The following is a 17437-nucleotide window of genomic DNA, read 5'->3' on the forward strand; positions in this document are numbered from 1 at the left end:
AATATTCCATCGTATATATATATATACCACAGTTTGTTTAGGCACTCGTCTGTTGATGGACAATTTGGCTGTTTCCATCTCTTTGCAATTGTAAATAATGCTGCTATAAACATTGGTGTGCAAATGTCCGTTTGTGTCTTTACCCTTAAGTCCTTTGAGTAGATACCCAGCAATGGTATTGCTGGGTCGTATGGCAATTCTATATTCAGCTTTTTGAGAAACCGCCAAACTGTCTTCCACAGTGGTTGCACCATTTGACATTCCCACCAACAGTGGATAAGTGTGCCTCTTTCTCCGCATCCTCTCCAGCACTTGTCATTTTCTGTTTTGTTGATAATGGCCATTCTGGTGGGTGTGAGATGATATCTCATTGTGGTTTTGATTTGCATTTCTCTAATGGCCAGGGACATTGAGCATCTCTTCATGTGCCTTTTGGCCATTTGTATTTCCTCTTCTGAGAGGTGTCTGTTCAAGTATTTTTCCCATTTTGTAATTGGGTTGGCTGTCTTTTTGTTGTTGAGTTGGACAATCTCTTTATAAATTCTGGATACTAGACCTTTATCTGATATGTCATTTCCAAATATTGTCTCCCATTGTGTAGGCTGTCTTTCTACTTTCTTGATGAAGTTCTTTGATGCACAAAAGTGTTTAATTTTGAGGAGCTTCCATTTATTTATTTCCTTCTTCAGTGTTCTTGCTTTAGGTTTAAGGTCCATAAAACCGCCTCCAATTGATATCTCCCTACATTTTCTTCTAACTGTTTTATGGTCTTAGACCTAATGTTTAGATCTTTGATCCATTTTGAGTTAACTTTTGTATAGGGTGTGAGAGATGGGTCTTCTTTCATTCTTTTGCATATGGATATCCAGTTCTCTAGGCACCATTTATTGAAGAGACTGTTCTGTCCCAGGTGAGTTGGCTTGACTGCCTTATCAAAGATCAAATGTCCATAGATGAGAGGGTCTATATCTGAGCACTCTATTCGATTCCATTGGTCCATATATCTATCTTGATGCCAATACCATGCTGTTTTGACCACTGTGGCTTCATAATATGACTTAAAGTCAGGCAGCGCGAGACCTCCAGCTTCGTTTTTTTCCTCAAGATGTTTTTAGCAATTCGGGGCACCCTGCCCTTCCAGATAAATTTGCTTATTGGTTTTTCTATTTCTGAAAAATAAGTTGTTGGGATTTTGATTGGTATTGCATTGAATCTGTAGATCAATTTAGGTAGGATTGACATCTTAACTCTATTTAGTCTTCCAATCCATAAACACGGTATGCCCTTCCATCTATTTAGGTCTTCTGTGATTTCTTTTAACAGTTTTTTGTAGTTTTCTTTATATAGGTTTTTTGTCTCTTTAGTTAAATTTGTTCCTAGGTATTTTATTCTTTTAGTTGCAATTGTAAATGGGATTCATTTCTTGATTTCCCCCTCAGCTTGTTCATTACTAGTGTATAGAAATGCTACAGAATTTTGAATGTTGATCTTGTAACCTGCTACTTTGCTGTACTCATTTATTAGCTCTAGTAGTTTTGTTGTGGATTTTTCCGGGTTTTCGACGTATAGTATCATATCGTCTGCAAACAGTGATAGTTTTACTTCTTCCTTTCCAATTTTGATGCCTTGTATTTCTTTTTCTTGTCTAATTGCTCTGGCTAGAACCTCCAACACAATGTTGAATAATAGTGGTGATAGTGGACATCCTTGTCTTGTTCCTGATCTTAGGGGGAAAGTTTTCAATTTTTCCCCATTGAGGATGATATTAGCTGTGGGTTTTTCATATATTCCCTCTATCATTTTAAGGAAGTTCCCTTGTATTCCTATCTTTTGAAGTGTTTTCAACAGGAAAGGGTGTTGAATCTTGTCAAATGCCTTCTCTGCATCAATTGAGATGATCATGTGATTTTTCTGCTTTGATTTGTTGATATGGTGTATTACATTAATTGATTTTCTTATGTTGAACCTTCCTTGCATACCTGGGATGAATCCTACTTGGTCATGATGTATAATTCTTTTAATGTGTTGTTGGATACGATTTGCTAGAATTTTATTGAGGATTTTTGCATCTATATTCATTAGAGAGATTGGTCTGTAGTTTTCTTTTTTTGTAATATCTTTGCCTGGTTTTGGTATGAGGGTGATGTTGGCTTCATAGAATGAATTAGGTAGTGTTCCCTCCACTTCGATTTTTTTGAAGAGTTTGAGGAGAGTTGGTACTAATTCTTTCTGGAATGTTTGATAGAATTCAGATGTGAAGCCGTCTGGTCCTGGACTTTTCTTTTTAGGAAGCTTTTGAATGACTAATTCAATTTCTTTACTTGTGATTGGTTTGTTGAGGTCATCTATTTCTTCTTGAGTCAAAGTTGGTTGTTCATGTCTTTCCAGGAACCCGTCCATTTCATCTAAATTTTTGTATTTATTAGCATAAAGTTGTTCATAGTATCCTGTTATTACCTCCTTTATTTCTGTGAGGTCAGTAGTTATGTCTCCTCTTCCATTTCTGATCTTTTTTATTTGCATCCTCTCTCTTCTTCTTTTTGTCAATCTTGCTAAGGGCCCATCAATCTTATTGATTTTCTCATAGAACCGACTTCTGGTCTTATTGATTTTTCTCTATTGTTTTCATGTTTTCAGTTTCATTTATTTCTGCTCTAATCTTTGTTATTTCTTTCCTTTTGCTTGCTTTGGGATTAGTTTGCTGTTCTTTCTTCAGTTCTTCCAAGTGGACAGTTAATTCCTGCATTTTTGCCTTTTCTTCTTTATTTCTTTATTGCTAAGAGGCAATAAATTTCCCTCTTAGCACTGCCTTTGCTGCGTCCCATAAGTTTTGATATGTTGTGTTTTTGTTTTCATTCACCTTGAGGTATTTACTAATTTCTCTTGCAATTTCTTCTTTGACCCACTTGTTGTTTAAGAGTGTGTTGTTGAGCCTCCACGTATTTGTGAATTTTCTGGCTCTCCGCCTATTATTGATTTCCAACTTCATTCCTTTATGATCCGAGAAAGTGTTGTGTATGATTTCAATCTTTTTAAATTTGTTAAGACTTGCTTTGTGACTCAGCATGTGGTCTATCTTTGAGAATGATCCATGAGCACTTGAGAAAAAGGTGTATCCTGCTGTTGTGGGATGTAATGTCCTATAAATGTCTGTTAAGTCTAGCTCATTTATAGTAATATTCAGATTCTCTATTTCTTTATTGATCCTCTGTCTAGATGTTCTGTCCATTGATGAGAGTGGTGAATTGAAGTCTCTAACTATTATGGTATATGTGTCTGTTTCCCTTTCCAGTGTTTGCAGTGTATTCCTCACGTATTTTGGGGCGTTCTGGTTCGGTGCGTAAATATTTATGATTGTTATGTCTTCTTGTTTAATTGTTCCTTTTATTAGTAGATAGTGTCCTTCTTTGTCTCTTTTACTGTTTTACGTTTGAAGTCTAATTTGTTGGATATTAGTATAGCCACTCCTGCTCTTTTCTGGTTGTTATTTGCATGAAATATCTTTTCCCAACCTTTCACTTTCAACCTATGTTTATCTTTGGGTCTAAGATGTGTTTCCTGTAGACAGCATATGGAAGGATCCTGTTTTTTAATCCATTCTGCCAGTCTATGTCTTTTGATTGGGGAATTCAGTCCATTAACATTTGGGGTTATTACTGTTTGGATAATATTTTCCTCTACCATTTTGCCTTTTGTATAATATATATCTGACTTTCCTTCTTTCTACACTCTTCTCCATACCTCTCTCTTCTGTCTTTTCGTATGTGACTCTAGTGCTCCCTTTAGTATTTCTTGCAGAGCTGGTCTCCTGGTCACAAATTCTTTCGGTGACTTTTTGTCTGAGAATGTTTTAATTCTCCCTTATTTTTCAAGGACAATTTTGCTGGATATAGGAGTCTTGGTTGGCAGTTTTTCTCTTTTAGTAATTTAAATATATCATCCCACTGTCTTCTAGCGTCCATGGTTTCTGCTGAGAAATCTACACATAATCTTACTGGGTTTCCTTTGTATGTGATGGATTGTTTTTCTCTTGCTGTTTTTAAGATCCTCTCTTTCTCGTTGAGCTCTGACATTCTAACTAGTAAGTGTCTTGGAGAACACCTATTTGGGTCTAATCTCTTTGGGGTGCGCTGCACTTCTTGGATCTGTAATTTTAGGTCTTTCATAAGAGTTGGGAAATTTTCAGTGAAAATTTCTTCCATTAGTTTTTCTCCTCCTTTTCCCTTCTCCTTCTGGGCAACCCACAACACGTATATTTGTGCAGTTCATATTGTCCTTGAGTTCCCTGATACCCTGTTCAAATTTTTCCATTCTTTTCCCGATATTTTCTGTTTCTTTTTGTAATTCAGATGTTCCATCCTCCAAATCACTAATTCTATCTTCTGTCTCTTTAAATCTATCATTGTAGGTATCCATTGTTTTTTCCATCTATCTACTTTATCTTTCACTTATAAGCTCTGTGATTTGTTTTTTCAGTTTTTCTATTTCTTCTTTTTGTTCAGCCCATGTCTTCTTCATGTCGTCCCTCAATTTATCGATTTCATTTTTGAAGGGGTTTTCCATTTCTGTTCGTATATTCAGCATTAGTTGTCTCAGCTCCTGTATCTCATTTGAACTATTGGTTTGTTCCTTTGACTGGGCCATATTTTCAATTTTCTGAGTGTGTTCCGCTATCTTCTGCTGGCGTCTGGGCATTTAGTCAGATTTCCCTGGGTGTTGGACCCAACAGGTTGAAAGATTTTTCTGTGAAATCTCTGGGTTCTGTTTTTCTTATCCTGCCCAGTAGGTGGCGCTCGTGGCACACGTTTGCCTGCGGGTCCCACCAGTAAAAGGTGCTGTGGGTCCTTTAACTTTGGAAAACTCTCGCCGTGGGGGAGGTTCGCCAGCCGAAGCAGCTTGGAAGATGCCAGCCGGCCCGGGGGTCCGAACGCGGGGAGGGTCGCTGGCCGCCGCAGCTCGGGAGAGTGCCTGTCCGAATTTCCTAGTCGGCCCGGGGCGCCAAGCGTGGCGGGAGGGCGCCAGCCGCCGCAGTCTGGGAAAGTGCACCGTTCCCAGCCGGACCGGGGAGTCACGTGTTTGGAAGGGACCCCCCCGGTCACTGTTCTCCGCGGTCTGGGGATTTCCGATCCAATTCTCTCAGTTGGTCCGGGGGGCCTCACGTGGTGGGGCCGCCAGCCGCCGTGGCTTGAGTGGACCGCCTGCCCAATTCTGCCAGCTGGCCTGGGAAGGAGGAAGGGAGGGACTCCGGCCGCTTGCCGCCCCATCCGGGAAAGCCCGCACCCCTCGGCGATCTCACCGGAGCTGGTTCTCCCAGACAGTCAGCTGTTCTAGGATGGGGTACGCTGTCTTTTTGATCTTTGTCGTGGCTCTGGGAGCTGTTCTGTATTGTTTCTACTCCCCTAGTAGCTGTTCTGGAGGAGGAAAGGTGATGGTGGCAAGGCTGTCGAGGACAGTGGCGGAGGAGCCGGTGAAGGCGGAAGAGGGTGTGGTGGTGGTTGTAAGCCGCTGGAGTAGGAGGAGAAAGGGAAGGATAAGATGGCGGATGGAGAGCCGCCAGAGAAGAAGGGGAAAGAGAAGGGCAAGATGGCGGCGGGAGCACCGCCGGCGGAGAAAGAGGAAGAGGCGGGCTAGATGGCGGCGGGAGCGCCGGCGGAGAAATAGGAAGAGGAGGGCTAGATGGCGGTGGGAGCCCCAGCGGAGAAAGAGGAAGAGAAGGGCTAGGTGGCAGCGGGAGTGCCGGCTGAGAAGGGGAAAGAGGAGGGCTAGATGGCGGCGGGAGCGCTGGCGGAGAAAGCGGAAGAGGAGGGCTGGATGGCAGCGGGAGCGCCGGTGGAGAAGGCCCTACCAGTACTTTTTAATTATCAGCCAACCATAGTCTGAGATGTTTCCTGGTATTATATTAAGCTATACAGAAACACAAGGCCTTATTCCCATTCTGGACTTCAGGAGTTTGGGTTGTTTAAATGAGCTATCCAGACAAGTTGACTTAGGTTATATATTACAGAAAATTTAGGTTCTAACGTAATAAAACTCTCTGCCTTTGTTCTCATACAGTAGCTGAAAGTTTAGAGTACATATGCTATCATCTTTTACTCTGCATCCTAATTTACTTTAAACCCAGTCAGATTGACTTCGTTTTAAGTTGTTATTGAGGTCTGATCTCTTTTTCATTTACTTCAACTGTTATTGTATATAGCTATACTAATTTTCAGGGATGTAGCACCCCATTTCTGGGTCTTAGGTGTCACAGAGTTACTCAAAGTTCCAGGGAAATACCAGCTAATATACGTATAGCTCAATGTCTTAGAATTTAGAAATGTATTCATAACTTCTGATTAAGTGTGGCTGCTATATGGGTTTACAATCTAGGCTCCCATTTTCTTATAAGTATTTTCTGGGAGAGGCAGTGTATTTGTTTTTTGCTTCTGGTTTATTTTGCACAACACATTGTCCCCAAGGTTTATTCAGTTCGTTATATGTTTCTAGAAGTCCTTTTTGTAGCCACACTATATTCTATCATATAAATGTATCTCTGTCATTGTATTGTTGGTTCCCTCCATGTATGGGCATATGGATAATATCCAAAATAAACAAACCATATCTTACATTATCCTTGCTTGGTTGTACAACCAGCAGCACTCTCATTTTTAGGCAATTTTCATTGATCCATAACAACAAAGAACTGCCAAACACAATATCACCAATTATCAAATCGAAACTATCTCATATCACTTGTTTTGCCTCCACCCCCCCCACCCCCCCAGTTAGTTACCCCTGGTAGTACTTTGGTACTATTGATGTCTTCTTGTTAGCTGTTGGGCAATAGCATGAATTTTTAATTTTTTCCCTATAACCCTCTACTATTGACTCTTTGCCCACTATCAAACCTTTGAAATAGTTGATGTGAGAACTTATATTTATAATTGTATATTTAATTAGTGGGGTACATGGTACTATACATTCCCTTTTCAATCATATTCACCTTCAGTATGGCAATGCTACTTATAAACCCACTATTTGTTACCATCACTTCTATCCATTCCCTTACATTTAGGTTGTCTCTTTAGGTAGCCTTTTCTCTGTCTGTAACTTTTGTGTACCTCTAGGTACAGGCATAATTTTTTATTGACGATTCTTTCCTTTATAACATTTGAATTCCAATTCTTCCAGCAATTTACTTTCTTCTTGTTGATTTAGTTGATCTTTACTTATTTATTGAAACTGGTCAGTTATTCTGATGCTGGATAATAGGATTTAGGATGTATTGTTTATGTATAAAGTATGTAGGTGTTTTTTTTTTAAGGGTGTTGTAAAATATGTTACAATCTGAGAAGCAGCATATGTAGCCCTTAGAAACTATTAGGGTGATTGGGAAAAAAAATTTTAATTTCTTAATTAAAAATAAGAAATTAACTCTTTGAATGCTTTGCTAGTAAAGAATCCTCTGGCAGTATGTGCACCAGACATTTGAAATTTTTATTTCCTATAAAAAGAAAGTTATTTTTTCCTTTCGAAGGCCAGCTTTTATAAAAATAGAAGTTTAAAATTTAGAATTAACTAGCTAAGGGGAAATAATGAGAGGCCTAAGTAGTAGCAATTAGAAGCAGTAGCCTGAAAACTTTCAAATGAAAATAGATTATGGTATCTGTAGTGATAGTCCTATGGAACAGTAACTAGTCCATTAAACTGTAGACTTCTTGTTAAGTAGAAAAGAAACTGGTATTAAAGAGAGAGAAGACAAATAACTGTACTCTAATATTTATAGTCACATATACCTTAATACTATGATGTTCTGAAAATTTGCAGTGGTAAACATGTTGGGTTAATCCCTATACATTTTTGCTTAACACCATTACTTTTGTGTAAAAGTAAATTCTGTGATATTACATAGTATATTTAAATGCCTTGTAACTAAACACACATATGGAAAAGCTGTTTTTGAAGAGATGGTTTGAAAATAAATACGTATAAACTTTGTCAGACCACTGTTGCATTCCTCAAAGGTTCTGTATGTTTATGACCTTTTTATACTTTCATGCACATTTATTTGTTCCTTGCTTAAAGTAATATTCTGTAAATATATGATGTTCCTGATTAATAATAACTAATGGCTAATATTTTTTAATGCTTCCTGTATTCTGCTTTATTGTGTGAGTTATCTTTTTTATATGTTATAGTTGAAGTTGGTACCATTTTAGTTTAAAGAAGGGTGAGGTATATAGTTTAAGTGTAACTTGTCTAAGCTAATAAGTGATGAAGCCTGGTTTGAGCCAGACTTTCTTACTCCAAAACTTGTCCCTTTAACTTTTCTATGCTGCTTACCTTATTAACTTTTTAAATTTGTTCAAAATGGGAAGTTAAATTCTTTGATACAAATTTCAATTTGTGTAAATACATGTTTCATTAGTTTTTTGCATTTTGTTTTTCAGATTCTTGGATTTCCCAGTCAGCTTCATTTCCCCGTAATCAGAAACAACCAGGAGTGGATTCTTTATCACCAGTGGCCTCGCTTCCTAAGCAAATTTTCCAGCCTTCTGCTCAACAGCAACCCACAAAACCAGTTAAAGTCACTTGTGCAAACTGCAAAAAACCTTTGCAGAAGGGACAGACAGCTTATCAACGAAAAGGATCAGCTCACCTCTTTTGTTCTACCACATGCCTTTCTTCTTTTTCTCACAAGCCTGCTCCAAAGAAACTCTGTGTTATGTGTAAAAAGTAAGGCTTACCTTTCATCATAATTCCATGTGGTTGAATACTGTTGGTATAAAATTTTTAAAAATTGTTGATGTGAGTCTTAGTGGTGTGAATTGACTATATTTTAAAAATTGGTGATTTAGTTATTTGAGTTTTGAAGCCAATCTGAAATGATTTATAAGGTTTCTACATTAAGCCCCAGGTGGTTTATGGAGAAAGGCTTTCCTATTTTAGATAAGCTTTGGGTTGATTTCATTACAACCTTATAATTAATTTTTGCCTGAAATCTCTATTGGACTTCTTGAATTTATAAAAATACGTATTAATTTATATTATTAATATTAATAATTTCATTCTTATAGCCAGATAACCATGCAAAGCAGTTTATGTCTAATTCTGTATAAAAATAGGTTAAATTTTATGCTTTCAAATCAAGATTATTTAAAATTGATGAGTCTTTGGATTTTATGTGTATTTATTCATGTTTATTTTGAATATTGTCATAAATTACTCACTGTTTTAAGATTCAGATACCAGTTTTTAGCCAGCCTTGGAGAGACAGGATCCTTCTGCCAAATTTAGGTCTGACTTCACTGGTTAAAAATAGCTGGAATATGGTATATTATATGCAAGGTCAAACCAGGTGGATTTTCTCTACTATCTCTTGGAGCAACCCAAAACTGTAAGCTATTTTCAGATCTTGGAAACCTGGAAAAAGGACTTTGTACATGCTTAATAAATTCAAATATTGAAGCAGTTATTAAGCAGCTTTAAGATTGATTTACAGTAGAGATTTGACATACTGAAAAATAGAATACTGAAACTCGGAATTAAAGGAGCACCTCAAAGGTCATCCATAATGTTTCCTAATATTTTTGATTGCAATTGGAAAACTGTTTAGAATGATGGGTGGGTTTTCTGGGGTGGGGAGAGATATATCTAAATTTAGTTATCACCTTTAAAATGTATGCCATATTCCTGTTACCAGGATACCTCATTCTCCCTACTAACTCATGGCATGGGAATTGAATGAATGTTATAAATCTACACCCAGTAAATCAGTCCTTGACATTAACTACATTTAATAGTTATTTTTCAGTGTTTTTGATATCTGAAAGCCTCCTGTTAGTGAGTTTGAGGATAAATTGGGTAGCTAGTAAGGATTTAATACTATAAAATATTTTTGCTTCTCAATCTTCTGCTTTCATATTTTATTGTTTAGAGTTTTTAATGTTAAGTAAAATAGTGATTTACTTGATTCAAAAATTAGTTTTGATTTCCATCATTACATAAGGGCAAATGACAAACGTCAGTATATTATTATTCTTATGTTTGATTTCTTTTGACATGGAATTTTACTTTTAATTTATATCTCTTATTTTTCAGAGATATAACTACAATGAAAGGAACCATTGTTGCTCAAGTAGACTCAAGTGAATCCTTCCAGGAATTCTGTAGTACATCTTGTCTGTCACTCTATGAAGACAAACAGAATCCTGCTAAAGGAGTTCTAAATAAATCGAGATGTACAATCTGTGGTAAACTAACAGAGGTGTGTACTTTCATCACTTAGTTCTAACTAAGGCTATAATGTTTTTTTTGCTACTGTATGTTTTTATTTAAAATGAGAATATAATAAATGTCCCATTATGCAGTCCTATTCTTCCATAAGAGAGTGATTTAGGAAAGATTAAAATAAAATACACGTTAAAATGGCAGTCTTTTTCTGAGGCAGGAGTTGAGTTTTGTCTACTAATATACTTATTTTGAAAATATATGCTGACCACACAGTAAAGATAACAATCTTGCTCAGAAGTAGAAGTGGAGGAAATATTTTTTGATTATCCTGTCAGTGGTTTATAGGGTATTGCTATCTTAGTTTGATTAAAGAAAAAGAAACTTGTGTATACATACCTATTTGAATTATTTATAATGTTAATGTTTGTTCTCCTTCCTTTTCTAGAACAAACCACTTTATATAGTCTCTTTTGCATTTGTGTAAGGATTTTCAATCCGTTCGGGTAGTTCAGTATCAATTATCCAAACCTGGTTGTTTCTATCATTGTTACATATCTCTTCAGAAGTTTGTGCTGATGTCACTTTTTCTTTTTTGACTGGCATATGTGTTCATTGTATATATAAAAGTAATTCTGTGAGTAAAGAAAATGTGTATTGTCTTTCCTTTTCCCCAAACTTGCCTTCCCTAGAAAACTTATTGAGCTTCTTTGTTTCTGTTGGAGGACTTGGTTATTTTGCTATGGGTCATAATGATCTGATTTTTAATTTTGCTTATTGTTTTTCTTGTAGATTCGCCATGAAGTTAGCTTTAAAAATATGACTCATAAGCTGTGCAGTGACCACTGCTTTAATAGATACAGAATGGCAAATGGTTTAATAATGAATTGCTGTGAACAGTGTGGCGAGTACTTGCCTAGCAAAGGTGCTGGGAATAATGTTTTGGTGATTGATGGTCAACAGAAAAGATTTTGCTGTCAAAGTTGTGTCAGTGAATACAAACAGGTAATTCACATTCTAACCAAAATGTCCATTCTTTTGAAAGTGTTTTAAAGTGCTATAATAGTTTTACTCTAACAGAATTTATTAGCCAGGTTTATCTCGCAATCTCCTTTAATTCCATTATTGTCTTCATATCATGGAGATGATCTACTGTAAATTAATACTGAAATGTATATTGATTATTGGGGAAAAAAACCTTGTGAATTTATGCATAAAGATAAATGCTAGCAAATTGATTACTTTTTGAATTTTCTTTTTGGGCAGTTGAGAGAATTTGCAACTAGGATTTCTTAAACTGTTAAACTTGGCTTAGAAGTGATTATTTATGTATCAGTTCTTTTTTTTTTTTTAAATATTTTTATTGTGTACAACAAACAAGACATATAAAACACTCTTGACATACAGACAGTCTATATTTGGTATACAACCAGTGGCTCACTATCATCACAGTGATCAGCATCATGATCGGTTTTTTTTACATTTACATCTGTCCGGCGAAGAAAATTAAAAACCTCATACATGCTATACCCCTTCCTTACTCTTCCTTCTTACTGACCACTAGTATTTCAATCTACTCAATTTATTTTAACCTTTGTTCTCCCTATAATTTGTTTTATTTCTTATTCATGTTTTTTATTCATCTGTCCATAGCGGAGATAAAGGAGCATTAGACACAAGGTTTTCACAATCACACAGTCACATTACAAAAGCTATAACATCTTCAAGAAATGTGGCTACTGGAACACAGCTCTACAGTTTCAGGTACTTTCCTCCAGCCACTCCAATACACCATAAACTGCTGGCCTTCTGTCCAGGCCTCTAGGTTCCAACAACTTTCCCCAGGGTGATTTCTTTCTTCATCTCCAAAGGCCTGGGCTGAGCTGCGAGTGCTGAGATGAGGTATGCTGAGCTGCTTGGGCTGTGCTACATTGAGTGTCTCGTTTAAACATCCAGCCAATTAAGTCAAACATCATTCATTGCAGCACGCACCCCTCCTAGCTGGCTGCAGATGTAATCAGCAACAGATGAGGTTCACATGCCATTGGCTCATGTCCAGAGCAATATAACTAGGCACCTTCACCTGGCCAAGTTGACAACTGAATCTACCTACCATAGCGTTAGTCAAAATATAAATTTTGCACCAAATATATATCAGTTTTAAGGTTAGTTTCAATTTTAAGTTTTTTCATTTTGATATTCTGTACTCTTGAATTCATACACATTGTTTAAAAATAAAATGTATATAAAACCATATTCTAGTTTGCTAGCTGCCGGAATGCAATATACCAGAAACAAATGGCTTTTAAAAGGAGGAATTTAATAAGTTGCTAGTATATGGTTCTAAGGCCAAGAAAATGTCCCAATTAAACAAGTCTATAGAAATGTCCAATCACAGGCATCCAGGGAAAGATACCTTGATTCAAGAAAGCTAATGAAGTTCAGGGTTTCTCTCTCAAGTGGTAAGGCACACGGCGAACACAGTCAGGGATCCTCTCTCATCTGAAAGGGCACATGGTGAATACGGTGTCGTCATCTGCTATCTTCTTCTCCTGGCTTCCTGTTTCATAAAGCTCCCCGGGAGGCCTTTTCCTTCTTCATCTCCAAAGGTCGCTGGCTGGTGGACTCTGCTTCTCATGGCTATGTTGTTCTTTGCTCTCAGAATCTCCTCCATTCTCCAAAATGTTTCCTCCTTTATAGGACCTCAGAAACGAATTGAGACCCGCCCAAATGGGTAGAGACCATGTCATCACCTAATCCAGTTTAACAACCACTCTTGATCAAATCACATCTCTAGGGAGATAATCTAATTATAGTCTCAAGTATGCAGTGCTGAATAGGGATTAGAAGAAATGGCTGCTTTTACAAAATGGAATTAAGATTAAGACATGGCTTTTCTAGGGTTCATACATCCTTTCAAACTAGCACAAACCATATATAAAGAAGTTCAGCTCCCATTTCTACCCTCTCCTCTTGGATTGTACCCAGACTTTTTTTTTTAGGTATCAATTTTTGATTTGTTTTCTGTTTGTTTTTTAAAAACAAGAAAATACATGATTCATTCTTATTTTCCCCTTTTCTTACACAGAAGGTAGCATACTACATATACCATATTCCACCTTCCTTTTTTCACTTCCTAATATATCCTGGAAATCATTCCCTATCAGAATTTGAATACCTTTCTCATCATTTTTTTGTGGGTAAAATAGTTAAATTTTCAGGAATTTTGAATTGTTAAGCACAATAACAGTTAAAGAAACCTGCAGTTAAATAAATTATATTATAGACAAAGATGATACTCAAAAGCTCTTCCTGATTTTACTTTTTAATATTATCTGTGATTTAACATTATTTACATTTATTTTATTTGTATGGCAGAAATAGTATATGATGGGGTACTTTTATGCATACTTTCCCAATTCCGTGTTCATTCAGTTCTATGTTGGTAGCCTAAAATTAGACATGGTTGGAGTATTTCCACGTCATATGCTGCAAATCTTGGTGATTCCTCACCCCCTGCAAGAGCCTGTGGTTAAACATATACTGGGCAACACTGGGCCATATGATAGTTTATTTGGTCAGTCTGTAGTTGTTGGCATTTGGGTTATGTTCATTATTTGTAGTAGCAAATAATGGAGAATGAATAGTCTGTTTTATACTTTACTCTGTATTTTTTCAGGTATGGTTTCAGGGTCGACTCTTAGAAGCAGAATTGCTTGGCCAAAGATAAATATATAGGTTATTTTGTTAGATACCATCAAATTCTCCTCTGTTGGGTTTGTACCATTTTCCATTCCTTCCGGTAATACACAGTAGGTAGTTTCTGTGAGGTACCTGTTTCTCCACATCTTTGCTAACAGAGGATATTAACAAACCAATCTGATAGGTGAACTCTCGGTGTAGTTTTAATTTGTATTCCTTTTATTAGGAATAATGATGAGCAGTTTTTCATGTTTCATAGCTATTTGTCATTCCTTTTCTGTGAACTGTTTACTTACGTCTTTTACCCATTTTTTTGTTGGGGCTTTGATTTTCTCAACTTCTTCCTCACTGAACTGAACATTTATTTGAATGTGTGACATGAGTCTTTAATTTGTTCTCACTAGAATTATTTATCCAGGAACTGTTATATTCCAGGCACTGTACTAGTTTTTGGGAATAACATTGTGGGGAGTACAACAGACATTGTTCCTGACTTCATAGAGTTTACATTGGGGTAGTGTACATCAAATTCTTATAGATAATAAAAGGGAGTGGAGATGATCAGACAAATGATAATATTCAAGACACATCATATCTGCTTATTGTTGTTGGTAATGTTGCATGTTATCTTCTGCTACATGCTGCATTTGCTGAGTACTGGCTTTCAAGTTGGTCCGCCTAGGCTGAAAATGTGGTTTTAACAGTTATCACCTTGGGCAAATTACTTAATCTCCCTATGTTTCACCTCAGTTTCATCATCTGTAAAGTTGGGGAAATAGTAATACCTATCTCGCAGTATTATTATAAAGATCAAATCTGTGTCTTTTGTCTTGATTTTTAAGAACCTAGTTCAAGAAACAGAACATTACCAGTTCTTCATCAGCCCTTTTGTGCTCTCTCCCAATCACTATCTCCTTCCACCTCCCCAAGGTAACCGTTATCTTTGACTTCTAACATCATAATTTGTGTTTGTAAACTTTAAGTTAAATTAATATGTAATTTATGAGTCTGGCTTATTTTTATAAGCAGTATGTTTGTGAAATTGATCCATGCTATTGTAGATCACTGTCATTGATTGGTTATGCTGCTTTGTCATGTAAAAATTTTAATATAGTCAAAATTATGTTTTTTTTTTTTTTTTAAACTTGCTTCTGGATTTTATGTCATGCTTTCCCTGCTCCCTGGTTATAAAGGAATACTTTCATGTTTCCTTCTAATATTTGTACGATTTAGTATTTAAACCTGTAATCCATTTGGATTTATTCTGGTAGGTAGTTTAGTTATGTATCAAATTTTAGCTGCTTCCAAATGACCTATCTTGTTTCAAGATCATTAAAAACTAGTTTACCACTTGCCCAGTTATTTGCATTGTTGCTTTGAATCTATACAAAGTTTTCGTATGCTTTTGTGTCTCTTTCTGGGCTGTCTAGTCTTTTCCATTGGTCTGTCACTATGTTCATGTACTCTTTCTACAGTGCTTTGGAAATAGACATTTTAGAATATGTTTTTTTTTTTGGTTTTTAAACGTTTTTTTATTGTGAAATATAACATATATACAAAGAAAAAAGCAATCATTTCAGCGTACTTTTATTTTTTTTAAACATAACATACAAACACGAACATTCTTACCATATGATCATTCCATTCTTGGTATATAATCAATAATTCACAATATCATCACATAGTTGTTTATTCATCATCATGATAATTTCTTAGAATATTTGCATCAATTCAGAAAAAGAAATAAAAAGAAAAAAATTCATACGTACTATACCCCTTCCCCCTCCCTATCATTGACAGCTAGTGTTTCAATTTTTAAGTAAACTTTAGAATAAATTGTCCAGCTATATCAACTATACATATTTGTGTTTTTATTGATATCCTATTAAATTTATATTTAAATGTATGGTTGACTTCAGGAGAATCAGCATCTTTATGCTGTAACATTGTTAAAGGACAAAGGTGTCATTCCATTTGTCAAGTCAAATTCCTTGTTAAGTTTATTCATAATGTTCCGTAAGTGTTTTATCCTTCTGTTGATACATTCAGTTAGGTCTTCCATTATTGTGTGTATGATATATATTATATATGTACATTTTTCTATTAAACTTTTTATTTTGACGTAATTTTGAACTCACAGGATATTGCAGATATAATACAAAACCCATGATTTAATTCCCAGCCAGATATTCCCAGATCCATCAACTTTTAAGATTTTCCATTTTGCCATATTATTCTGTCTATCCATCCATCTGTTTACTTAACTATTTTCAAATATTTCCACATAAACTTCCAGACAACAAGGATATTTTCCTTTTTTGTACTATCCCATTATACTCATCTTAAGTATAGATATCAAGTTCAAGAAGCTTAATATTGATTTAAAGGTTGCAGGCTGATTTCCAAAATTTTTATATGTTCCAATAATGTCCTTTGTGCATTTTCTCCTGAATTGTTAGATCCAGATTGGGATCTAGTATGCATTTAATTGTCATTGCCTCTTGATTATTTACTCTTAATTGTGGAAACATATACAGCATAAATTTTACCATCTCAGGCACTCTGAAGCATACCTTTCCCAATCATGTAGGACTAATCATATTCACAATATTGTAGTACCCTCATGACCAAGCATTACAAGAATTTACCCATAATCCCACACAGATGCCCTATACCCATTATACATTAACTACTCACCCTTGGTAAGCTATAGTTTACTTTTTGTCTCTGAATTTGCATTTTCTAGTTATCTCATATATATATTATCCCTTTGTGTCTGACTTATCCCTCACATTATCCCTTTGTGTCTGATTTATTTCATTCAGGATTTAATGTTTTCAGGTTCATCCATGTTATAGAATGTATCATAACTTCCTTCCTTTTTACTGCTGAATAATGTTCTACTTGAAATTTCCTTTATCCATTTATCTGGGATGGACATTGAGGTTGCTTCCACCTGTTGGCATTAGTGCTACTATGAACCTTTATAAATGTTTGAGCCCTTGCTTAAAATTAACTCCAATCCAGTTTTATATAGTGGGTATGGTAGACTTACCTTTTTAAGATCCATTGGGAATGCTTTTTATGTTTCCCCATTAAATTATATGCTAGCTTTAGGGATGAGGAATATATATTTTTTCATGTTAAAGAAGTGTTCTTAATTTTTGTTTCATCAGGCGTTTATGAGTATGAGAAATGAGTGCTGAGTTTTGTTGAAGATCTTTTCAGTATCTGTGAAGGTGGTCATATGATTTTTGTTCCCCTTTGATCTATTAATGTGTGACTTAGACTAATAGATTTCCTTATATTGAACTATCCTTGTATTACAAGAGTAAATCATATCTGGTCATTGGATTTTCTTTATTTTTTGCATGGGCAGGCACCAGGAATCAAACCCCGGTCTCTGGCAAGAACTCTGCCTGCTGAGCCACTGTGGCCCCTCTGGTCATTGGATTTTAAATGTGTATATTCTGGTTGCTAATATAGTTAGTACTATTCCATTGATACTGATAAGTGAGATTAGTCT

The 17437-nt window shown here is 35.9% G+C and overlaps 1 protein-coding gene across 2 annotated transcripts in view; it reads left to right on the top strand.

Annotated features, from left to right (window-relative positions):
- ZMYM2 (zinc finger MYM-type containing 2) overlaps positions 1-17437 on the top strand; it is a 151116-nt gene that overhangs the window by 54779 nt on the left and 78900 nt on the right. For both annotated transcript variants that reach the window (XM_077158794.1, XM_077158795.1), the window contains 3 exons: positions 8430-8715; positions 10081-10246; positions 11002-11214. In XM_077158794.1, coding sequence (XP_077014909.1) covers positions 8430-8715; positions 10081-10246; positions 11002-11214 — 665 coding nt within the window. The remainder of the gene's footprint in view (positions 1-8429; positions 8716-10080; positions 10247-11001; positions 11215-17437) is intronic.

Source organism: Tamandua tetradactyla, chromosome 4, assembly GCF_023851605.1.
Source record: "Tamandua tetradactyla isolate mTamTet1 chromosome 4, mTamTet1.pri, whole genome shotgun sequence".
Lineage (NCBI taxonomy): Eukaryota > Metazoa > Chordata > Mammalia > Pilosa > Myrmecophagidae > Tamandua > Tamandua tetradactyla.